At 45.3% G+C, this 25,953-nt stretch overlaps 1 protein-coding gene across 2 annotated transcripts in view; it reads left to right on the forward strand.

The window, feature by feature from the left end:
* The window catches only part of LOC135243089 (protein kinase C beta type), an 85,699-nt gene that overhangs the window by 17,684 nt on the left and 42,062 nt on the right, over positions 1-25,953 (forward strand). For both annotated transcript variants that reach the window (XM_064314611.1, XM_064314609.1), the window contains exon 3: positions 15,071-15,153. In XM_064314611.1, the coding sequence (XP_064170681.1) occupies positions 15,071-15,153 (83 nt within the window). The remainder of the gene's footprint in view (positions 1-15,070; positions 15,154-25,953) is intronic.

Genomic DNA, 25,953 nt, shown 5'->3' on the forward strand with positions numbered 1-25,953 from the left:
ACAGAGGTGTAAGGACAGGAGCGTTTCCCGAGAGACGGGCTGTTGATGTGTTTATTGTGTAGGGCCATCACTCTTTTCATTTGAAGTGTTAATGAGGATGTATTGTGTAAAGCCTCTCTGGTTGGTGTGGGAATTGTTCGGAGGTAATTGTGTTTGTAGTGCTCTCAAAAATGACATTAACCCTTTGGGGTTTCCACCTAGTTGCTACGCAATCGGACATGGAGTCCTGGATCCGGAGGCATCATTTGGGGGGAAATTTTGATGGGGCAGGAGTTGCTCTGGCACTGGTAAGTGCTCAAGATGTACTCGGTTGTTCCGAAGGAGTAGGCTTTAAGATATTGCACTCCTGTAGTACTGTGTAGCCAATAGGGTGTAAAGTAATCGCTGGCTCTCCTGTTGTAATGTGTGGACTGTAGGGTGTGAACTAATCACTGGCTTTTCTGTAGTACAGTGTGCCCTGTTGAGTGTAAAACAGTCAATGGCTCTCGTGTAGTACAGTGTGGCCTTTTGGGTGTGAAATAGTCACTGGTCATGTGGAGTGTGTGGCTACAGAAGGTGCAGAAGTGATGTGAGTATAATCAGTCTTTCTAAAACCCTGAGCACATGCTACTAGATTCATTATTGGCAAAAAAAATATGAATGTAAAACTCAATGTCAGATCTATATATGGCTGAGCGTGGGATCTTAAGAACATATTTCCATGCATGCTTTTGTAGGCCCCACGCACAGCCATACACAGATTATCTACACGTTTTGCACTCGACATTGTTGTGAAATATAACAGCAGGAGAATAAAAATAAACAGTGTGTACGAACGTGGCCCCTGTGGATCACACAAAAAATGCAAATGCTTCACCTCCTGTAAGTCATTAAACGCCTAAATAGTTTGTTGTAAATATAATTGAGAAGATTTGAGTCTCACCCGAATAGGGGCTGGTAATGATGCTAACCACACTGACGGGAAAGAGAGGAGCTGCATCATTAATGTGACCGCGAAGCCCTCTGGCGCTCAGACCGGTGTGTGTGTGTGTGTGTGAGTGTGTATGGCTATATATGTGTGTGCGTGTGTATGTGTGTATATATGAAGACAAGTGAGCCAGTATCTTTGGCAGCCATAAATGCCTGAACCATAACACCCCCACCACCATGTTCTTGGCAGCTCCTTTTGGGCTCCTCACTTTGCTCTCATCTTGGTCTCATCTGTCCACAAGACCTTTTTCTTGAACTCTGCAGGCTCTTTTAGGCACTTCTTAGCTAACTGTATCCTGGATATCCTGTTTTTGCTAGAGACTAGTGGTTTGCATCTTGCAGTGTAGCCTCTGTAGTTCTGTTCATGAAGTCTGTGAACAGTAGTCAACACCTGCCTCCTGAAGAGTGTTTCTGATCTATCAGACAGGTGTTTGGGGCTTTTTCTTCATTATAGTGAGAATTCTTTGGTCAACTGTAGAGGCCTTCCTTGCCCTACCTGGCCCATTGCAACTACTGAGCTCACTAGTGCTCTCTTTCTACTTAATGATGTTCCAAACAGTTGATTTTGGTAAGCCTATGGTCTGGCCTATGTCTTTGACTGTTTTTTTCTTACAGTATTTCTCTGACTCATAATGGTTTCCTTGACTTTCATTGGCACAGCTCTACAAATAATAGGCGATCAAAAGCCTAGAATCAAGAATAGCCACTGAAAGCTCTGTTATACCTGTACTAAGGAAGCAATTGAACACACCAGATTAATCAGAAACACCTGTGAAGGCACTTGTCCCAAACATTATGGTGCCCATAAATGGGGAGCATGAATGAAAAGTACTGTAATCTGTACAGTACAGAATGCAGAGCCAAATCGAGAAAAAGATTCCTTTGTCCCCAACATATGTATTTATATACATATATATATATATATATATCCACTCACATACCTGCATGTACACGTACATACACTTATATATTTAATATTTATATTATTTTGGATTTTATTACATTTATTCATAGATTTATGTATATAAGAACAACAATGTTAATTAAATCCATATCCATTAAAAAAAAAAAAATTTGGCATACAAAATAATTTGGTATATAATTTGGCCTATAAATCTAGCTGCATATGTCCCAATTCCCAGCCTAATTTGGAATATCCAATAAACTGTTTGTAGCGGCGTTCCTGAGCGATCCCCGCTGCTGCGGGGATTGGAGCGAAGACAGCCGGCGTTCTCCGAAGCGCGCGGTGTCACCAGCCTGCTCCTGTTCGTTTGGAGGAGGCGGCTTCAGCACGCGGCCGGCGGGAGTCCGAACGCTCAGCGGCGGTCACCGGTCGACCGAACCCTCCCGTAACCAGGGTGAGGCGGTCACCGGTCGACCGAACCCTCCCGTAACCAGGGTGAGGCGGTCACCGGTCGACCGAACCCTCCCGTAACCAGGGTGAGGCGGTCGCCGGTCGTGTGCGAGGCCCCCACTGCCCGCGCCCGAACGAGCCGCTCGGCACCCCAAAAAACCGTGTTCCGCGTATCGCGAAATAAGCTGTTATATAATTATGGAGATTTAGGCCGAGGAATGTAATTCACGAAGGCAGGCTGCGCATGTGTAGGGTATCTAGTGTTTAATTTAATGCAGATCGCTCGTTCCCCGAGCACACTTGATCCAATCAGGAAAATGAGATTACACTCTTCGGGTTGCGTGGGTGTTGCAGTTAACTCAGCTGTTAATGTGTTCAACCTACTTTTTCCCGCAGTGTGGTTTCAGCTACTTTAAAAAAGAAAAAAAAAGTAAGAATTGTTTAAATCAGCGCACGGCATTGATAGCTTTGCCACGAACGCTGCGTTTGATGGAAACTGAGGTAGCTAGTCTGGGCTCTGTTTTCGTTTAATTTTCTGTACCGTTTTATTTTCAGTTGTTGGTATGCACCATTAATGTGTTAAACGTTAGGGGTGCGAACGATGGGCATTACAACAATTTCCACTTTTTAGTACAAAGTGCTGATCCTTAATTGCATTGTGGGGAATTATTTGACTCTTATATGACTTGTGTCTTGTTTCCCAGACTGCAATCTGTAAAACGATTAACTGACGTTGAGCTATGAAGGTAGTACTGCAGTGCGTGCGGTTGTGCTTTTATAAATTTAACGACTCATCTCTCTTCCCTCTTTCTCTCCATCTTTCCTCCTGTGTGCCTCCCCCTCTTTTTCTCCCTCTCCGTCTCACCTCTAGCAGTTGGATTCGGATGTGTTTTTTTTTGGCATGGCTGCGCATTGCGAACCGTTTCCAAAGAGAATAGGTAGAGCGGAACGACTGCGCAGTGAAAACACCTCACCCTCCTCTCTCTCTCTCTCTCTCCCCTGTCTCTCAGCTCGCCTACCTCTTTCTACCTCTTAGCGTTCCTTCCATCCATTTTCTTTCTTACTGCATCCCTCCCTCCCTCTCCCACCCTTCTGTGCTTTATTGGCATGGCCTTTTGTGTTTCTGTATTCTGCGAGCAAATTATATAAATATAAAAAAAATATTTTAAAATATGACAAACATGCAGTTATATCTCAAACACTCCTCTCCCTACCCTTTTCTCTCTTCCTGACAGTGACAATAAGGTGTGTTATGTGTGTGTGTGAGTGACAGTAAGGTGTGGTATGTATGTATATGTGTGTGTGATTGACAGTAAGGTGTATATGTATGAATGTGTGTGTGTGTGACAGTAAAGAGTGGTATGCATGTGTGCATTTATGTGCTTGGGACTGAGCGGGCTGGGGTACATGTGAGGGTGTGTATGAGGGATGCTGGTGTTTTGCGGGGAGTTGAGGCTATAGTGGGGGTGGACAGGGGAGGGGCACTGATACGGGCGTGTCACTGTCCACGCTGGCTGACATCACTGGCACAGCCGCGCACTCCATACAGCACCACTGCCACTATTTAGAGCCCCCCGCTCTCTCAGTGGGACTCCAGACTGCACGGGCTATTAGATTCCTTTTTCCTGTGCATCTGTTGACATAGCCAGTTAATTGTTTTCGACTGTCGGTGTTTAGTTTAGAAGTGGAAATACTGTCGAAATAACCTACAGGCCAGGGAAGCGGCTCGCATGCATCGAAAAGGCTCTCCTGAATGTTCCCATGAGCTTATGTGGGGGGGTGGGGGTGTTCTGGGAATGTGCAAAGTGGGGTGATGGGAATTCTGGAATTTTGAAGTACTCCTCGGCTACCGGCTAGCGTCCTTTGTGAGAGTGGCGGACTGTGGGCCTGTGAGAGGCAAGCCGTTGGGTGGGGGGGGGGGAGGGGGGAACGGCGCTTAGGATGACTTTGAAATCGAAATACTGTGAGTGACTCAGCCAACCCCCCCTCCCCATCCCCCCGTCCCCTGGAGTCGCTCAGACCCCACCGCCGGCTCACTGATATTTATACTTTTCTGCGTGGGCTGCCTGCCCTGGCTTACGCAACTTTTTATGACGAGAGTTAAAGGGACAAAAGGTGAAATTTGAATGTTTTGGAGAGCCGCTGGATCCGTCAGGGGCCTCCCTGATATAAAAGAGTCCAGCTCCAGCGCTTCAGCACTCTCTCTCTCTCTTTGTCTCCCTCTTTCTCTCTCATTTTTGTTAGCTGCCATTAACTGTTTGCTATTCTGTGATGGGCAAAAAAAAGCTCTCTTCACTTTTAGCACCAAAGATTTTTTGAACTCTCCAGATCATCCGTATTTCTGGTCTGAATAGTCTGTGTTGTTAACGTCTTTGTACAGTTAAATGCGTAATATTTCCAATTTGATGCTTCTGAAAAAATTCATTTTGAAATTTGACAAAGTACTGTATTGTGACTATGGATGTTCTGTACAATAATGTAACTCCTCAAACTCCAGTTACCAACTGGAACCTCTAGTTAACAAGCAGAGTGACTGGAAGTTACACAGGAGTTGAATATCTGGTGAGTCTAAATGCTTTTCCTGTGAAAAGCATTGTGCAGCCCACTGCTACAATATTTGCTTGTTTAACAAAGTGGTGATTTGCCTTGGGAACAGTGGACTTCAAACCAGAAGGTTGTCTATTCAAACCCTGGGGAGTAAATAGAAGACTGACATGCCCTCGAACACGGTGCTTAGCCAGGAACTGCTTCAGTAAATATCTTGTCTGAAGGGATGCTAAGTAGACGCTGGTGCGCGTACGTCACCGTGGCTACGAAGACATGATAAATGAACGTTACACACCGCGTGTTCCTGTGAGATGTGGCTCTACATCATCTGCAAGTGGGGTCCCTGCATTCTGAACAGGACTTCAGTGACAGTAAACAAGGCATTATGTAAAGATGCTAATTGCATTTTTCAGTAAAACAAACACTCATTGTCTAAAGGGTGGAAGTGTTTGTCTGTTGAAGTGGTGCAGGTTAGCGAGCGTGTGTGTGCAGTTGTATGTGCGTGCAGTGAGTGTGCACGCGTTCATGAGTGCAAGCCTGTGTGTGCATATGTGTGTGTGGATGTGAATGTGTAGCCTGTGTTCTAGTGAGTGTAAGGCTTCATTAGTGTGTGCGTATGTGATGTGTGAGTGAGTTGTGTAAGCATGTTGCGTAGTGTGTGTGATGAGCTTCTAGTGTGCAGTGTGTATGTGTGTGTGCAGTGAGTGTGCGCGTGTTCATGAGTGTAAGCCTGTGTTGTGCGTGCGCGTTATGTGTGTGTGTGGATGTGAGTTGGTGCCAAGCGCGTTCATGAGTGTAAGCCTGTGTGTGGTATGGTGTGCAGCGTCAGAGTGTAGCAGTGTGCGGCACGTTCATGAGTGTAAGCCAGTGTGTGCGTATGTGTGTGTGAATGAGTGTGCACGCGTTCATGAGTGTAAGCCAGTGTGTGTGAATGAGCGTGCACGCGTTCATGAGTGTAAGCCAGTGTGTGCGTATGTGTGTGTGAATGAGTGTAAGCCAGTGTGTGCGCATTCGAGACTGCAGTCGCACTAGCAGTCGCGTGTTTCTGGAAGGATTGATATTGTGGAGCAGCACACTCAAATGGCTCCCAGGGTGACGGTTTCCGGGCGGCCGCGTGGAGATGTGCAGATCGTACCTTATGAGAGCCCTCTACTCACGCCTGGACACAGCCAATTAAACACTTTCATTTCCCTTCTACGCATCTCATTACGATCGCGGCGAATGTGCCGTCACTAAGCGCTTGCATGATACTGGTTTTTTTCATATACCAATTTTTATCCCAGATTTTGTTTAATTTTTTACTCCTAGTTTGGAATACCCAAATGCATTTGTTAGACCCATCTCAGTGCTGCGGAACCAGCCCTGGAGAGAGCTGACAAGCGTGCATTCTTTTAAAAAATATGCTTCCTAAAATGAGGACAGTTGCAGTGATGGATTAACCAACGTGAACAGAAATTGAATGGAATATGTTCAGAGGTATATCGTAATTTGCACCAAATAGTCTGACATTTTCAAATGTATAGATTTCTTATACATTATATAGTGTATTACCCTATTTACTCTTTGTATGGTTCATGTTTATGAGGATGAATAAGAATCATTATATTATGAAGAATCACCACATTAAATTAAGAAACTTTCATTTTCATAATGATATGTTGCATACATCTATTTTATACTATACTATACAATGTTTTATTGTATACTATATTATACCATGTTTTTTTATTGAAATTGAGAGTTTTGGCTAAAACACCAGAATCTCCTTTTCAGTCCATGCTTAAAACCGTAGGGCTGAGTATTGTGCTTAAATCTCAGAGCTCGGGGTGGCTGGAGGAGGGAGAGGAAGAGGAAGTGTGAGGGCTTGGTGTTTTTGGATAAAAGTGAGTTCAGCGTTGTACATGTCCCAGAGCATTTATACAGGCGTGAACCCTGGCCACACTTCACACAAATATTACTGTACATCTGTCTCCACTGCCTCTTCACATCTTCTGCGGCCATAGATTTATATAATATTTATATAAATATTTGTGTGTGTGTGTGTGTGTGTGTGTGTGTGTGTGTGTGTGTGCTGTAATCTCTTATCTCTTACTAGGTATTGTAATCCTCATTATGAGTCATCTGGCAGGGATAGATAAGCCCAGTTTGCATTAATCTGAAGTCCAGCTGTACTTGATTACACTGTTTTTATTTGCCTATTGTACTGTACAGTAGGCCTCCTGTCATCACTACAACATTACCTCATATTTATTTTTTTTGCAGATCCCCTAATCTGGAGAAACACAGAACTTAAATTGATATAATTTTTATTTATTTATTTATTTATTTATTTATTTATTTATTTTTATATATCCGGGTGCATATTTTATTGGGAAAATTGTGTTCAATATCCTGCTCAAGGATACAGTTACAGCTGAAATGTATTAATTTGGCAAATGCTTTCAGCCAAAGCGAATTAGAGAAGGCGCTTGTAGCATGGGTACGGAAACAGCAGTAGAGCTAGTGATGAGAAGTCGCAGTCGAATCGGTCCCACTGTCAGTATGTGTACCACAGGACTTCCACATGTTCTTATGCAATGGTGCTGTAGTGCCCCACCTGGCAACCTCTGCTTACCTGTGCGCCTTTGTCCTGCGATATCGTTTTTTGTATCGGTGTGAATCCCAGATCGGCCCACCTGATAAGAGTTCGTATTGTGTGGTTCAAATGTAACATTTTAAAACCCTTTGTTCCCCCCGTTCTCATTCATTCCTAATTTCAGTTGCCCGTATTCACCTCACAGTTACAGGTTAGTGTAATGCATTGGTAGTGTTAATGCAGGATTCTGCAGAAGAAAAGCCAAAATACAGGGGAAAAATGCACTGCGTTTTATAAATGTGTTTTTTATTTTCATTTCAATGACCCAGAATTGAACCACAACAAAATAATTGCTTGCCTTTCCTTGAGCCAATCATCTTTGGATGTCTGACATTTGTGTTGTTTATTGATCATAATTAGGGATCTCCCGATCCAGGTTTTTTGTCTCCCAGTCTGATCCGAGTACAGTAACATTCAGCATTCGATTAAAAAAAAAAAAAAAAAAAAATTTTTTGCAAGATTTTTTAAAATCCATGCTTCTAGGTTTGTAATTAAACTTAAAAATATGATTCTAGGTGCTATAATTCTAAGACTGGGTGACATACCACATCTACGATAATCGAATGGTTTTAAACGTAATAACAATCAATGCTGCCATATGGCGTATTTGCTTTGTTTCGTATTTTGTTCTTTAATCATACCTTGGTGCTGTCTCCTTGTTTTTTCACAAACTTCTCTGCATGTTGTTTGCACAGTCATGTAATTAAAAAATCTTCATTCAAACCAGACAATTCACCTTAGGTTTGCCTCACAAAGTCATTATGCCTCACAAATGTAATATTGGTAATATTGCATGGACCAGGATTATCTAAATTAGATAACTGACAGACTGTAACCTGTCCATATCCATAGCATTCGTTGTTTGTAAAGGTAGTTTTTCAGTACCTTTTTCTTTAGTTGTTGAATATTTGTGGTAATGTAAATCTATTCATTCTAATCTGGATGTGAGTTGTACATGTTGTGAATTTGGTGATTTAATTAACTGATATCAGTGATAATAATGAACAAATTAAATCAAGTAAAAATATTTTACATGTTGGATAAGGGAAGAGTTTTAGCTGTTGATGCACTTGTGTTCGGTGTTCAGAGTGCCTTTAACATTAAATGAGGGTGTCGGCTGTTAAATCGGCTAGATTCAGAAATATTTTACTGAATATGTGTGAGCTTGTGCTAGAGAGAGTGTGTGCATGCACATATGTGCACCCAAGTGTGTGGGTGTGAATAATCAGGTCAGTCTTTTTTTAGCCGAATACAGTATTGAAAACCCTGTTTCCTAAATGTAGTGGATTCACTTGATAGTACAGGTATGTGCTTTAAACAGGCAGTGACTGGGACTCCATGCAAAATAAATATAAATGTAATATTGAAATATGCCGGCCTTAAGTAAGTAAGTACATTTTGTTTTTGTTGTCACCTCAGCCTTTGAGCCTGCCACCCTACAGTCTGCATGTGCAGGCATAAACACGGCCATGTTTGGTGATGAGAGGGGGGCTGTTTGGCCCCCCTCACCTTGTAATTTTACCCGTTGTCTAGAGAGCATCCAGCACGGCATCAAGCCTGGTCTTGAGCTCGCCGAGGGTCTCTGGCTCGTCTGTGTGACCTGGCACAGCTGCTCCACGCATTAACAGCTCCCCAGCATCTTCCTGTCATCACATTTATCATTAACTCATTTCCACCTGTGACTTGCTCTCCAGACAGATCTCGGATTGAAATAACCTGCGGCGAATAATCCATTTTGTGAATCCCTTTTTAAGATTGAAAAAAAAAAAAAACTGGGGATGTTGGGTGGCTCAACCGAGTAAAACGGTGTGTGTGCCGCGCTTCACGGGTTAGTATTGAATCCTGACTGTGCCAGTGCCGACTGTGGCTGGTCACGTGCCATGGCTGCTCATGACTGGCATCATCCAGGGAGGGTGGGATTTTGGCTGTTTTCATTTCCCTCCTCTTATCACGTAAGAGCAGCTCTTCTGGTCGGTCAGGTGCCTGCAGTCTGCCTGCACCAGCTGTATTTCAAGTGCTCTCCTCTGAAACACACTGCCTGCATTGGCCAGCTAGAGGACTGCAGAGAAAAGAAGTTCTGGCTGGAAGGATGTAAATGATTTTATACACATAGCTGCACATGCCCACATGCGCTCATGGGAAATGAAGTTCACAGAAAATAGGTTGCTGGATACTTTTTTTATTGAATTCACTCATGCACTGCACTGCGCTTCAGTGCCGTTCTACACCCCTTCCCATAACGATATACTGGAGAAACCACTGGCCTTTCTTTAACCACTTCGCATGGATGCCAAATCTGGCCAGTCCTCGCCCTTTTAAGTAGTGTTCTAATTAAGGCTTTATAACTGCAGTTGTGAGCATCACAGAGATTTGGAAAATGGCTTAAATGAAACAACAGACTTGTACCATTTACAATACTACCTTAACTGATTATATTCATAATTTAGGTTGTTAAATAAAGTGCCATGATTGCAATTATCTTGGTGAAAATGCAAAAATGAAGTTGTTCTCCTTCAGTTTTAAATGAAATACTGAGAGATAATGTATATTTAACAAGTAAAACTATACATGTCCTGGATCATAAAATTCTTGACCACAAGTGTGCAAAATTTGAGGGTAAATTGTGCGTTGGGTTTTGCGTGTGGCTGTTGTAAGTCCCTACCCCCACTTTCTATTTGCGTGTTTATTTCTCAAAGGGCTTGTGCAAGACAATAAATTTGAGTCTGGAAAGGAACATCTTTACCTATAAAACCAATGGAAAGATTGTATATTTATTACATATTTAATCACAAATATTGATAGCAGAATGACATTTTATAATTACACAAGAATTAAAGAACTTGTTTTTCACTATTCAGTGAGCAGCATTTTTCACGACTGTATTGGGCTACCTTCCGGCTATTGTCGGCTTTATCTTGTTACAATGACACAATATGACGTTTTGGTGGTGAAAGACTATTTTTATAAACTCCCAGATAGATGCTATTGTCCAGTGTGTCATGATTTGGGGGTATAGTTGCAGATGAGACTGCAGGTAGGGAGTGCTTGTTAAATGGATGAACTACACAACAATGGTGGCACTTAGAAACTCTGTATTTGGTGTAGCTGTAGTGTACTTTATCTTCTAATAAAGCTAGAACACTGAGTTTGTTGTTTCCACTCATAGTTTGGTTGCAGGAGCACTCATTGTCTGGGTTGAGCAATCTCGGGATGGTTGCATCCTAACCACTAGGGGACTTGCATGAAAGGGTTAGTTGACCTTGCTAAGCCTTTCCTTAACAAACCTCATTAAGCTTGTTCCTTAATTGACCTCATTAAGCATTGCTGTGCAGAGCTGGCTGAATGATGAGGGTGTTTGTCCTTGAAAACGGAGAGGCCTGTTCCTCACAGAGAACATGCAAGGTGAACTCCCACCGTTCTTTCCTCTTTTTTTCAACTTTCTCTAGTCTGGTTGTTTGTTACATTGGGCTTCAAAAATGAATTCCTGCCCCTCAGCTGATTTCTATGATCTGTAAATATCCTTTTTTTTTTTTTGTTGCTGCCAGGAAATGGCTGCATTGACTCTTTGTATGCCAGTTAAGTAGCTTTTTGACCAAACAGCCATTAAAACTGCGTAATGGGATCTCATCTCCTTCATATCACTTCCTCTGATTATGACTGCTGTGATGTAACAAGGATTTTATTAGCATCTGCCCTCAATTATGAGCACACAATCCTGCGTGTGTATGCGTATGTAAATGTGCGCGCGCTTGCGAGATAATGTTAATGTGTGCATGCATGTGCTTTGACACACACACACGAAACACACGCGCGCGCGTGTGTGTGTGTGTGTGTGTGCCCATGTGTGTGTATTTGTGCATTTGACTTGCTGTCCGTCGGTCATTTGAGAGAGATTTAGAAAGGCCATACATTTTGCTGTCAGAAGCGGAACATTTTTTCTGCGGTAATTGAATTTGCGCTACAGTGTCCGGGTGACTCATGGCGCTCCATTATCGCGCTGTCTGTCTCCCCGCGGCCGGCTTCTCCACGCTGCCGGGCTGTTGAACTGCATTTATATTTAATTTCCTGGTTAATAATGAAACCCAAATTCTGTCTCTTATGATGGCCTTTTAAACCGGCTTCTCCTGGATCTCTACGCCCGCTGTAGACGCGCCAGGAGGACTTGCGCCAGGGCTTTGGTGCTGCTCGCACCGTTCAGCTCCGTTTTAAGATTCCCGTCAGATCCCCGGTTTTAGAGGTGCTTACGTGAGGTCACGTCGTTTGACGAGTTTCATCTTTTTTTCCGTTTACTTGATCGTAATTGCTCTTGCCTGAGCTTTAAACCGTGCTCCGGTTTGGCACCTGAAGATATAAAAGAGCAATATGATATAAACATGGAGTAACAGTAAAATCCAAGGGAAAGGGTCCTACTGGGCATAGCTCCAACTTTAAATCGACCATATAGGGGATGCTAATTGGCAACTGTAATTAGTAGAAATGTTAAATATTTTAACTAGTTAGTCAAGTTGCAGGCACATGCATAACTGACCAGGAGCCACACGCTGGCTATACTTGACTATAGCAGTATGTCTCCCTTAACACTGCCATTACATAAATGGAGCACAGCCATTGCACAGTTATAGCACAGCTATGACACAGTTATAGCACAGCTATAAAGGCATGACTATGTGACACGGTGCATGCAGGTGCTGACTCAACTTGGGAATGTGCAAATTCCCCATCTGACCAGGGGTTGGCTGGTCAGAAGGTGGCTATACTCTGCTGTAGCAGTGTCTCCCTGAAGTCCACGGGCCTCAGTTGTAAAATGTTTGTACGCACGGATTTGATCCGTAATTCAACAGATTTGGTTTTACACGAAAGCCACGCAAACAGAGATTTATATCATTTGAAACTGACCTGAAAATGTTTGTTTGCGTATGCAAACTCCTGAGGACGCATACCGACTTCTGCTTGTGGCTGTGCTGCAGTACTGCTGGTTCAACACTTCTTTTCAGACGTGAGGATATTTTGCCGATCCCTTCAGGCTGTTAGTCCATGCACGTGTCAGGTTTAGTTTTGTGATGAGCTCTGTGAGACGCAATATTCTCATCGTGGGCTGTTAACTAGGTTATCGCAGCCAGACATGTCACCACCAATATTTTCATATGAATTTGTCCCTAGACTAACGGGTGTGCTTGTGAGACTTGACATTTGACTACGTGAGACTCGGTGGTCCAGCGATGTGACTCACCCAAAGCTAAAATGAAACTTCCAGAACATGATAAAATGAATCTTATGTCATGTTACGATGGTTTCACAGGGAATATTTGGGGGAATTCACTGGGTGGAGTTGATAAGCTCATTCATGTGCACACAGTTTTAGGGTGATTTCTGATTTTTAAACGCATCATGCATATGGACATTTTATATATTGTTATTGGAACGTTTTGGGAAATGATACACTCACATTTAGGATGAATTCCAAAATGATTTTTATAAATGAGGCCCCTGGACACCTGACAGGTTTTTTTGTGGTTTCCTTTCGATCGTCAGCCGATGCAGGCCTTGAAAACAGGCATTGATTGAGCCGATCAATGCCTTCAGTGCATCACTTCTGAAGAACGCTGAAACCCGACAGACATTACAGCCCTGCAGGACTGGAGCCGGACGCCCTGGGCACGAGCTCCTCCTGTGGGTGATTAGGTGCATACAGCATCAGCACACAATAAGCACCCTCTTCCGCACACACTCACTCGTGCACGCATTCACAGTGCACGCAAACACGTGCACACACGCCCACACACTGCCTCATTTACACGTACACAACTTGGAAATTACAATTTGAACAATCAAAATAAGGCATATCAGAATGAATGGGGAGTACAGATCTCTCCCTGCTCCCTTTAGTAGGGTAGAGATGGGTAAAAAAAGAAAGGGCGGCAGTGTAGTATTATGGGTAAGGAACTTACCTTACCTAAAGGTCACCGATGCAGGTTGAATACCATATATACAGTATATCCAGCTGTATAATTTTTAAAAAGTTGTGTAAGTCTGCTAAATGCCTGTAATGTAATATGATGTGATGTAAAAAGGAGCAGAGATGTAGATTATGTGTTGCAGTGGTTCCCAGCCCTATTCCTGGAAGTCTGTTGTCTTGTCGGTTTTCATTTCAGCCCTAATTTGGTACATCCGATTCTACTAATTAGAAGCCCAATGTGACCTCTAGCTGTTGAATGTGGTGTGCTAGGTTTGATCTCCAGGAACAGGGATGGGAGCCACTGATGTTTCAGGAACATTAGCCCTGTGTGCTGGATGTGACAGCCTGCTCTTATACGCTAGCTGTAGATCACAGCCTCTGTGTCAGTGCTATGGGGAGAGGGGTCCCAGGGCCTGGTTACCCCTGACAGTGGAGGTGCTCCATTGCTCTGACTGCAGTCCGAGAGTAACTGGGTACAGTTTAGTCAGGAAAGTGGCGTGCATTGTTGGGCTGAGCGGCCTGTTCTCGTCATTGTGTTGTGTTACGCCATGACAGTGATCATCCTGGTGCCGAACACAGCAGTCCAGTCTAGCGCCCGGCCACCTCCTCGGGAGGCCAGGTAGTTAACCGACCAGGTTAGCTCTGGGAAAAGGCGCTCGTGCTAACAATAGATCACGGTCTCGCTAACAATAGATCACTAACAATGGATCACGGTCTTGCTAACAATAGATCGAACTCTGGCTCGCTAACAATAGCTCTAATTGCCTTTTTTAATTCTCTGCTATAGAGCACCCCCCCTCCCATTGTGATAAATCGATGTGAAATCAAAAGGGAGACCAGACATTTGGCATGTGCACATTTTGCCAAGAATACTCTACAAGGCTGGCGGCTCGGAACGTCTGCGTGGTGCCCCTCGATCGCAGTCAGTTGTAAATGAAAGGCTTTTAGCAGTATCCACGCAGGCAACAATATGCTTTGGGCAAAACGAGGCTAAAGCCACCCAGGGCGCTTATGGTGTTCTTCACTCACCGTCTCGGAGAAGATTCTGGAAAGGACAGTTGGACCAGTTTGCCCCGACTCCACTCGCCTGGAATACAAATTGGCATCCAAAAAAACACTCGTTCTGCCAAAAATCTTCTGAGAATTAGAACTTTAATATCCCCAGTAACAAAATTGGCAATGTGGTAATGGCTTAAAAGTAAATAAATGATAGGATAATTAAATATTCTTAGAGTTGTTCTCATATAAATTCACCAGAACAGGTTCTGTAAATTCCCAGGGTGTAGGCCACATGTGAATAATCTTCGTTTCCATCACTGGGGTTCTGTCAAACAGGTCTCTGCGTCTCCTTCCTGATTCTGTGTGTTTGTGTTGTATCCAGCTCTTTCAGTGTCTGAATATTCCTAACCCCTGCAGGTGTGTGTGCGTGTGTGCGTGTGTGCGTGTGTGCGTGTGTGCGTGTGTGCGTGTGTGCGTGCGTGCGTGCGTGCGTGTGTGCGTGTGTGCGCGTGCGTGCGTGTGTATGTGTGTTTGTGCTGTAGATGTATGTCAGTGGTAGAGTCTATCTCCTGCCATGCTCTGACCATACGCTGCTCCTCTCTGTTTGCAGTGTGCTGCTTTGTGGTGCACAAGCGCTGCCATGAATTCGTCACCTTCTCCTGTCCCGGCGCGGACAAGGGGCCTGCATCCGATGTGAGTAAAACACCACCCCCCAAGTGTGTGTGTGTGTGTGTGTGTATACAGGTAAGCTGCTGATCACTTTGCACCTGGGGCATCATAGATGTCCTCATACAATAGACATCTAGGTGCCACAGATAACCACATAACCTAGATACCCAGACAGCATAGATGCCTAGATACCATGGCCCTAGATGCCCTTAAATGCTCTGTGACTCAAATCTGGTTTGTTGTACGTACTGCATGGTCTGTGTTGAGAGCAGAGCAGGCCCCTGTGCCGGTTCTCCGTGGCTGTGAGTGCTTTGGGAGGCTCCGTAGCGAGCGTCTGCCGTTAGGACGCGGAGCACACCGCCGTCCCCTAGCTGCGCCACCTCATACCCCTCACCTTCTACTCGGTGGCTGGCAGGGTCCCAGACAGGATTTGGAAAAAGGCCTGCCAACACCTGCCAAGGCTTGGAACCGGTCCACCGTTCTGCTGAGCACACAGGCAGAAATAATAACCTTTAAATAAGCGTTGTGCTGTGGCTGTTAATGCTGAATTGCAGCTGTGCTTTGACAATGCTATAGCTGTACTACTGCTATGTTACAGCTTTAATATGGCTGTGTTATGACTGTGTTATAGCTGTGCTTTTCTATATTAATGAGAGTGGACAGTTTGCCCTTTTTTTGACTTTACTCCGACTGTGCGAAAGCAGAGAGGGTTACGTACTGTATAGAGAGGGACTCACAGTACAGGAAGTGCCATGGCTGGGAGTCAAACTGCTGGTCGGATGGGGAATTTGCATATAGGCTGAGAGTCAGCACCTCCATGGACTGTGTCACACAGTTTTGCATTTTGAGCTGTGCAATGACTGTGTAATGGCTGTGCTCCGGCTAAGTTATGACTGTGTTATGACTGTGTTTAATGTATTACAGCTGTGGTTAAACTTGTGTTAGAGCCCTGGGTGACATGGTGAAAACATCATATCATATTTTTGACATTATTGATGGTATGACAGTATTTTGAAGGTATTTGGTTTTCCAATACAATTTACACAAGAATTGAAATATACTGTAACTAGAAAAATAGAGATCAATAATAATGAAGTTAAAAATTTCACTATGACAATTCACTTTATGTTGCAAATTCTTTGTCATGCTGTTGCAATGTGCAATTTTTAATATTCATTGGATGAAACAATTAAATACCATTGCCAACGGTATTGTAAAACTGCATACCATTGCGTGGATTCATATGGGTATACCTATAAATAAGGTATACCTCCCAGCCCTCATTAGAACTGATACAGCAGTGTTTTGGCTGTGTTGCGGGTGTGTTATGGCTATGGTACGGCTGTATTATGGCTGCTTGGCTGGGTTATGTCTGTGCTATGGCTGTGTTATGGCTATGGTACGGCTGTGTTATGGTTATGTTAGGGCTATGTTAGGGCTATGTTAGGGCTATGTTAGGGTTATGTTAGGGCTATGTTAGGGCTATGTTAGGGTTATGTTAGGGTTATGTTAGGGCTATGTTAGGGTTATGTTAGGGCTATGTTAGGGCTATGTTAGGGTTATGTTAGGGTTATGTTAGGGTTATGTTAGAGCTGTCTTACGACTGCTTGGGCTGGGTTATGTCTGAACTATGGCTATGTTTGGGCTATGATACGGCTATGTTAAGGCTGTGTTACGGCTGTGTTGCAGCTGTCTTATGGCTGCTTGTGCTGGGTTGTCTGTGCTGTGGCTATGTTACGGCTGTGTTATGGCTGTCTTGCGGCTGCTTGTGCTGGGTTATGTCTGTGCCGTGGCTGCAGTACAGTCATCTGTCCGTGCTCTGATTCTGGGCCCCGTGCCCTTCTCTGCGTTCCTTCTCCCATATGTGCGCTCTGCATAATTTAGCGGCTTAGCGCCGGAGAGGCGAAACCAAAGCCGGTCAGGCCCGCGGCGGCCAGCGCGATGGGCGCGACCTTGTCAGGGGTGTTGCTATGGCAACGTGCACACACCTAGACACCCCTTTCCCCCCCAGGATTCTACATCAGCTGATGTGGTAGGACACACCCACCAATCAGATGACTGGTTTACCTGTTTCAGCTGCGCTGGTGTTTAAATCTCAGTCTCGCCGTCCCGTCATTGTTCTGCCCTGGACCAATCAGAGGCTGTTTTCCCCGTGTCTCTGTGAAATGCAGCCAGGCCGACCCGGAGTAGGCGTGTTGATCTAGGATCAGTTTTATCTTTTAGCTCATAATGGCGTTATGAAGTTAGAATATTGACAGGGGAAACCTGATCCCAGGTGAGCTCCTAATCTGAAGTGATGAGGTTCAGCGGTTTGGGAGGCAGACTCAGGCCAGGCGTAGCGGGTTTGACTACACACTCTGCTATTAATTTAGCACCCGCAGAGAAGGATTTTAAGCCAAACCGCCCCACAGGTGCCCAGCAGCACGAGCAGATAATGTGCTAAGTGTTTGGACTTCTAGGTCCTGCGGATAAGGGAATCCACCAAAGAAAAGGATACTCAGGACAGGGGGTGTCAAACTCAGTTCCTGCTGCGATGCTAGCCTGCATTCTACTGAGCTGTTCCACTTGTTCCCCCTCATTGCTATCCGAATGAGCGTTTTATTAACGTAATCATCTGTGCATTCGATCCCATGTGGTTTCCCCACATGCTGACATGAATCATATTTGCAGCAGATGGGACGAATGTACCATTAATATGAAACTTGTAATTTGCCATAAAAACATTACAAAGAGAGTAATGGCGGTAAGAGAGGCCAGAGTCCTATTGATTTGCCTTAATTATGTTGTTAAAAGAAAGGAAATGCTGATTCCCTGACTCAGTAGACAAATATCATGAGAATAGCTTATTTATAATTCCCTTTCATGCAATGTTTGTAGCCCAAACTGCAACCAGTAAAACGAACGCGGACAATAGCTCAAAGAAACTTAAAATAAAATGAAAAAAATTCATTCAAATGAGCTTGTGATAGAACAACCAGCAATAAACAATAATCTATATACCAAATGAAACAGGTGTGGTCTTGGTTTCATTGTAAAGATGCTGATTTCACACCTGTGATTTGCTCTGGGAGGTAGTTGTACATTTTAGGACCCTAAACGCATTGAAGAAAGCCTCTCCTCCTTTTTTCTCCATTGGAGCGTAGAGAAGACCAGTTACTACAAATCTGAAGTTGAATTGCAGCTTATATTTTATGGTAGGTGGTTAGGCCTTGGAAAAAAAACTTTCCAGGGGAATTGTTAATGCTAGAGGAATGTTACTGACCGGTTGAGTGGACCATCTCCAATTTCCTCTGTGACTTCCGAGACATCCAGAATTATATCTCACCTGGCCCCCAGGAGAACAGAGGGCAGGGCGGTAATATTTGAGAAAAATTATCGCTGTCATTTTTTTTTTCCGGGTGGCTCTGGTGACTGCAAAGATTGATGCTCAAATATCTCCTGTGTTATTCTACTCCACCCAAGCAAGTGTGGTGTCAGTATCCAAGCAAACTTTTCTGTTGAATCTCTGGAGAAATGTTCTGTGGGATAGATCATTTATCATTGAGCATGAATACATAAGAAGGGCCTGACATAAAAATAAAAAAAAACTTTTATTTCACACATGAACTGCTCACATTCACCCCAGGGAAGTTCGTGCGATTGCTGATTTAGAAGCGCGTTTAAGCACTTTCCCAGGGTGGATTTTGGAATCGAACTCCTGCAGGACATATCTTAAATGAAATATTAATTGATTTTCAGTGTGACCTATTAACAAAATAGTTCCCGCATAATTACCTCTTTGTGAGAAAAAGATGTTGAGACGATAGCCTCGTAGCTGTGAATAAAATGTTTGTTTTTATTTGTTCCTTAAAAACATTATGGTATAGGTTTTTGTTGACGTTATGACATTTCCACTGTCCAAGATGTTTCGCATGGGTCTATTGGTCCTGTGTTGTCCTTCAAACAGTTTTAAGACCTCTAGCATCATCTTTATTAGAAAATCAATATGAAGCTAAATGCCTTTTTTTAACTTTAAAAAAAGAAAGCTTCTCTAATATGTTGTTCCTTCTGTTACTTTAAAATAAGGATCTGTCTTATTAGGCATTGGCTGAAATGCTGAAATAAAAACAAATTCACTTCTTATAAAACCCTCAACAAAAATACACATTGAAAATTCATTGTGTGTAATTCCGGCCCCGTGTCTACTTCCGCTAACCTGTTAAAGGCTTTTTAGAAGCCCAGGAGGGGCCGGCGGGTTTTAATGAGGAGCCTAATCTTACGCGACACCCCGTTATTGAATTACGCCGTGGCCTCTGACTCCCCCGGTTACGGTCTCCGCCACTGTAAACCGCCGGGTTTTCTGTTTAAGGAGACGCGGCGGCGGTGGCGACGGCGGCGGTGGCGGCGCGTTAGAGGAGGAGCGGGGGTTTAAATATAGTCAATGTCACCGGCAGCCGAGCTGCCGCTCCACACCGCCGAGCTTGAGAGGGGCTCGTTTAGGGCCGATTATAGAACTGGGCTAATTAGTCGGCCGCCGTGGGATTTCCACCCGTGCGATGCTTTTTCTTTTTTTTTTTACTTCTGACGGAGCCTACATTTAGCTGTACCCACGCCGGGCCGCCATTTTGCCACTTTAAACTGCACTCCCCAGTTACAGGGAATGTACTGTGAGGTGGAAAAAAGGAAAGCAGGTATCCGCAGCTTAACTCTTGACCTAACTTGACCTCTGACCTTTCCCAGATTCCCTGTAAGAGTCGGTACTGACCGCTATGGAAAAAAGTTCAATCACAATGAGGGTCATCCTGTTAAGAGGGAGGTGTTATGGCTGAATTTATGGACTATTCTCTGTAAGTGGAAATATTTTCCACAGCATCTCCTGAGAAGCGTTCCTGAACCCAAGGACGTTTCTAACCTCTTTTGTCAGAAGCTTCCCACTATAGGGCCTGGTGGTTTCCATGATGCAGAGAACATGGACATAATTGCAGAACTCTGTAATTAACACAGAATCTGGCAAATCTGGAAGATGGTGTGTTTTGCTGAAATGAGTTTAATTTGAAGGGGCCTGGTGTGTGGAACCGCGCGTTGGGACGTTCTGAAACACAGACCGTGATGACGCGATCCACAGGTGCTCGCCTAAAAATGGTGAAAATCCCAACATCTGCCTGCGTGCGCTGAGTCAACCTGTAACAACATGCTGAAGCAAGTGACTGCCGCTGCTGCACAGCCCTCAAAAGCACTCCAAGCCCCCGGTCCCATGGTGTTAAAGATGACGCCGAGCTGATTCACTGCAGGGCTCATTTGGTTATTATTAGTCAGATTTGTAGTCAGTGCATTAAAAAGATGCAGCTCTCCAAATGTGAAGCCCCCCTTTCTCCTCCCCTCTCTTCCGGAATAAATGCACATCTTTTAAGATAATCGGGGAATGGGAAATCAGGAAAAATAAACCCAAGAAGTCCAAAATTAGGCAAAAAAGAAACAAGTGAATTGAATAGGGCCCAAAGTTAGTCAACACAAAGTTAGCAGTTAGCACCATTTGTGTGCTTGTTGTGTGTGTGTGTGTGTGTGTGCACCCATGTGCGCATGTGTGCTTGTGAATACGCAGTATATCCCTGTTAGCCCTAGTCCTTAGCATTTACTGCCTCTCTTTGTTTACAACACCCTCCGTTAATGTCTGTGACTGCCAAACTAATAATTAAGCTAACGAAAGTTTACTAATCCCAATTAAGGACAGGATGGAAAAGCCACCCTCTCCCACAATCTGTCTCTCTATTTTTTCCCTCATGCTCTTTCCTCTCTGTTCCTCTATATTTCTCCATCCCTCCCTGTCTCTCTCTCCCTCTTTCCCTCACTCCGTGTCTGTCTACCTTCTATCTCTTTCTCCCTTCCTACCCCTCTCTCTCTCTCTCTCTGGCTATTGCTGCATCCTGCTTCCTGTCTTGGAGTGGTGATGTGGTACAGTAAGAAACATAACAAGCGTCACCCTGTAGGACCTCTGCCTTCAGGTTCTGATTAGATACCCCCCCCCCGGCTCCTCGAACCCAGAACACCCACGCAAACACAGACAGCGGCTCACCGGTATAAAGGAAAGGAAGACAGAAGGATGCTGTAGTCTAGTTTTTATTTTACAGTACAAACACACAGGCACACACACGCACAGTCCACACACATTTGATCATTAGAAAACAAACCAGCATAACCTTTCACCATAAAGTTCACCCTCGTGGAGTAAAGCCCCCTAACATTACTCACCTTGGTATATCTTACTGTCCTCCATCTTATCACATCTCATTATGTCTCCGTATCTCACCCCACCGGTCACCGCCGGCTCGTCATCTCTCGAGCACATGTCACGGCGACTCATATCTCCCCACGACGCGCCGAACGCACGCTGCCCACGGCCCCCTCCCTCCTCGCTCGTCATAATTGCCAGCGGGATGATTATCAGCGCGCCCACATGATACCCCATAAGTGGGCGATTCTATAAATACGGTTATTACATTGGTTCTGCTCTCCTGGGGGAGATTGATTTAATAAGGACAGACACCCATTAGCATAAACACACCCATTCAGCCGGCAGCACTTCTGCCGTTCAGCAGCTGTTCTCTGCTAAAAATGGGCCCCGGCGCTCTGGTGGTGCTTACCGATGCGCCCGCGTGCACCACACGCGCACACACCCACACGCGCTCACACGCACACGCACACACACACACGCACACACACACACACACACACACCCACAACACGCGCTCGCACGCACAGACACGCACACCCATACACACACCCACAACACGCGCTCGCACGCACACACACACACACCCACACGCGCTCACACGCACACGCACACGCACACACACACACACACACGTGCTCGCACGCACAGGCACGCACACGCACACACACACACACACACCCACACGCGCTCGCATGCACAGGCACACGCACACACACACACCCACACGTGCTCGCACGCACAGGCACACGCACACACACACACACACACGCAGAGATGACAATAAGCAGATAGCTGCCTCGTTTGTATTGCGTTTTCACTGCACCTGGGTAAACGAGGCCTGGCGGACGTGTTTTGATAGATTTTGTTTTTCTTTGAAGGAGAACGGAAGAGTCCGCCCACCTTTCTTTTTTCTGTTTTTGTTTTGGCTTTATTCAGACGGATAGAAAGCGGAGAGGACGATGGGTGGAGAAGGGACCGCAGATGCGGAAAGTTTCTCGCTCGCTTCGGAGCCCGTGAGATTATAAAAACAGCTGAGCGGTCTCGGAGAAACTGCGCAAACCTGGGGCACAGGAAATGAGCGGGCCCTGTCCCAGAAATGACAGCTGTTACCCGCCTGGTTTCTAGGACACGGGACTTCTTTTTAAGGACATATTTCATGAAGTGCGAAAGGGTGTTCGGTATATTACCGTGTCGGAAAAAAGATAACGAGAAAACAAGATAACGCTTGTTTGTGACTTCAGTACCGCCCCGTAGCCAGGCCTACGTCCCCGACAGCGTTTATTTCCGTTTCGGTACGAGGTTCAAATTTAGGCAAACTCCTCCCGGAAGAGGAAGAACACGGTGAACTTAGGCCCTTCTCATCTCGCTCTTGATTAGCTTGTTTTATATTTAATAGCGGCTTTGGGACCTGGCGCGTCTATGCTACGGCCAACCTTAATGAAGAGGAAAATTATGTTCTAAAAATACCAACTCAGGGAGGGAGAAAAAACGGAAGGTGGGAGACAGGACTGTCATCCGATCTTTATTACTGCTTAATTTGACCTTTTATGGAATGTGTCACCGATCGTTCCTGCAGTTCTCCTCAACAGCTTTTATTAGGCACAGCCATTTTCAGGCATTACGATTCTGACTATTTATTAAGCATCTATTTTTAGAAGACTGGACCACTTTTCTTGTTAATAGTAACAGCGCGGGCTGTCTCAGGTTTGGTGGCTCAGTTTTTTTTGTAAGGGTGGTACCTGAGGCCGTTATCGAAAAGAACCGTTCACGGTGAGCTCTGGGTGCTGCGTATGTGCGCCTGTCGATGTTTGAAGCATCAGTGTTTATCAGTAGTGTTAGCGGTCTTCTGGGAATTCAGTTAAAAACGCTAACTCAAAACAAATACCGTGTTGACAGATTACGGGAGAGAAAAAAGCAGAATTGTGAGTGGTCATCGCTCGCAGTCTTCCAGTGTCTCAAGCTGTGGGCGGGGACAGAAGGGGGTTCGTCTTTTACTGGCTAAAAATGTCACTATTATGCAAATGAGCAAGTCTTTCCACATCTGCTGCCTGGACCAATAGCCATTCTCTACCCACTGTCCTGCTGGTGTTCAGATGATCGCCAAGATGCTTAATCAATCTAACCAGCTCCTGAATCTGTCCAATCAAGACCCAGCTTTCACCTTTTTCTATAGACTCTTGTAGGCGTTGATATACAACACTAAACGGCATTAGAACACCAGGCTGTTTTCGTCTGTTTTGGTCATTATCTTGCTGGAAAGGGTTGTAGTAGCTGGTGTTTGGTTTTTAGGGGTTAGTGAGCTTCGATTCCTTAAATTATGAGTGCCTGCATTCTTGAATTTCTGAGTTTAATATGCAGGGGCCCTCCAACAGAGTCTGCATATCATTTTACTCTGACAGAGTGCGTTCGGTTCCTTTTGGACTCTGTGAGAGCAGAGTTAACTCAGAATATTTCACTGGGACTGAAGCTTTCGGGTGCTTCTCTAAGGTGTCCTCCAGTGACCTTCCGCAGAATGTATTTTTCAAAGACGTGGACAGTCTGTCCAAGCGTCACTTATGATGTCACATTTCCTGGAGTGTATTATAATGAATGAAATAGATCATATATATCACACCCCCATGTGCAAGTTGGAATTTGATTAGCTCTGACTGCTATCACAAATCATGCTCAACTGTTTACACTTTTCCATTTTGCCAATAACTTGCCACAGGATACAGATAGACTATTAGAGGAGCATCTGAGGTGTCAGGAAGGCCAGTCTGGGAGGTAATACAAAATGAATCCTGAGGAAACCCTCTGGAAGTGCACAGAAGCTCGAGCGATGGGTGTTGGGGGCTGTGGAGCGATGACGATATTGCCGGGGTTGGGATTTTAAAAACAGCACACATGAAGGCACAATGTACACCCAGAAAGAATATTCCAGAAGCGCGGAAGAGCAGACAACTTGCTGCTCTCTTCTCTCGCCCCTCGACCCCCCCCTCACCCGTTCCGTCCTGCGGGCACCTGCAGCTCACAGCTCTGACGCTTTTCTCAAGTGGCCGGAAGAGCGAGCGAGAGCGGGAGAGCGAGCGGAGGACTCGCCGCGTCCTTGACTGCGCGCCGTCTCCCCGCTGTAGCGCCTTTATTTTTAGCGCCGGGCTCTCTCTCCGGCTCGTTTGCGCTTTTTTCCCGGGCGCCGGTGGGCACGTCCTCGGTCTGCGGATGAAGCCCGCCCCTGCGGCCCGATTCCTCGCCCCCCCGCCAGTGCCGTCATCGCCCCGTACGGAGCGCCTTTCCGCTGACGCCGTCCTTCTTTTCCGATCGAATGCCACACGGCCCGCAGACACGAGCACCAGCATACCTGCAGAAACAAACGATTCATAATGTAGGAATACTAAAGATTTTCTTTGCTGAACGCACAGACGGAATCTGGTGTGCCCCCCCTGCCAAGCCCCCCGCCTTGAAATGCTGCTCTGCTGTTATCTGCCAGTAGGCAGAATTGACCCGTCTACATGGAGCATGCTCGCACAAAACGTGTTCATTCCTGCAGGAGAGAACGAGATGCCGCAGACGTCTCTGTTCACCCTGCGCTTGAACTCCAGGCACTGGAGCCTCTCTTTCGTCGCTCTCGAAGATGAAAACGGTTTGTGTGCTCTTTCCAGTAGCCATGACTGCAACAAGCGAGTGCCGACAGCAGCAGCGAAAGGAAGGCTCGGCAAGAGCTCCTCGAGTCTCATGTCATTTTTTTTTGCAATGCCAGGTCCTGCCACTAGAGGGCCACCGTGTTTCAGCATTCAGAAAGGAACCTAAGATGCCTGGTCCATGTCTGAATCAGCACACTTGCCTACTATTGAGTGCACAAGTCATATACGAGTTGTATATGTCTTGTATACGCAATGGTGGGCAAGTGCACTGATTAAAACATATTACATTCTCAAGAAAAAAAATCTGCTAATTTTTCCTAGTTTACTAACACAAGATTATGGTTTACTCACATGGGATTTTTTAAAACAAATGTAGTACTTCTTGAGTACTTCTAGCACTTCTTTTATTGTAAAAAAATAAAATAAAATAAATCAGTCTGCTGGAATCAGGAAGCCAGGTCCTATGACTACCTGGATCACTAGCTGTGAGGGAAGACCTGATTTCCGTGTGGAGAATGATTCTTTCTGTGTCTCCAGAACACTGGAGACCACCCGTTTTGTGAGGGAGCACGAAGGACTAAACCATGTCTCCAGGGTCCCTTCCTGTCCTCAGCTTCCCGTGTCTTCTGGTCTGTGTCTGACTGGATTTTTATTTTTTCCAAACTGCCTTTTCTTTTTTCTTTGTTTGGATCGAAAGCCATGCAAATGCTAGTGGGATTCACAGATCTGTAAACCAGCTGGATGTCTGAATGACTCACCGGCTCCCTGAGCTCCCCGTGCCAGCAGATCCGCGCGCTGTAGAGGTCGGTGGATCCGCGCGGCGGGCGTCTTCGCGGGACTGACGAAGGCCGGAGGAGATCCGTGTCGCTGGCGTCGGGGATCTGTGCGCGAGCGCTAGCAGGGCGGGGCGGGAGGCCCGCTCTCCCGCCGAGCTCCAGTCACGCCGCGCTGCCTCTCTTTAACCCTTCTTCTTCTTCTTCTTCTTCTTCT

This window comes from Anguilla rostrata, chromosome 17 (assembly GCF_018555375.3).
Source record: "Anguilla rostrata isolate EN2019 chromosome 17, ASM1855537v3, whole genome shotgun sequence".
Taxonomy (NCBI): domain Eukaryota; kingdom Metazoa; phylum Chordata; class Actinopteri; order Anguilliformes; family Anguillidae; genus Anguilla; species Anguilla rostrata.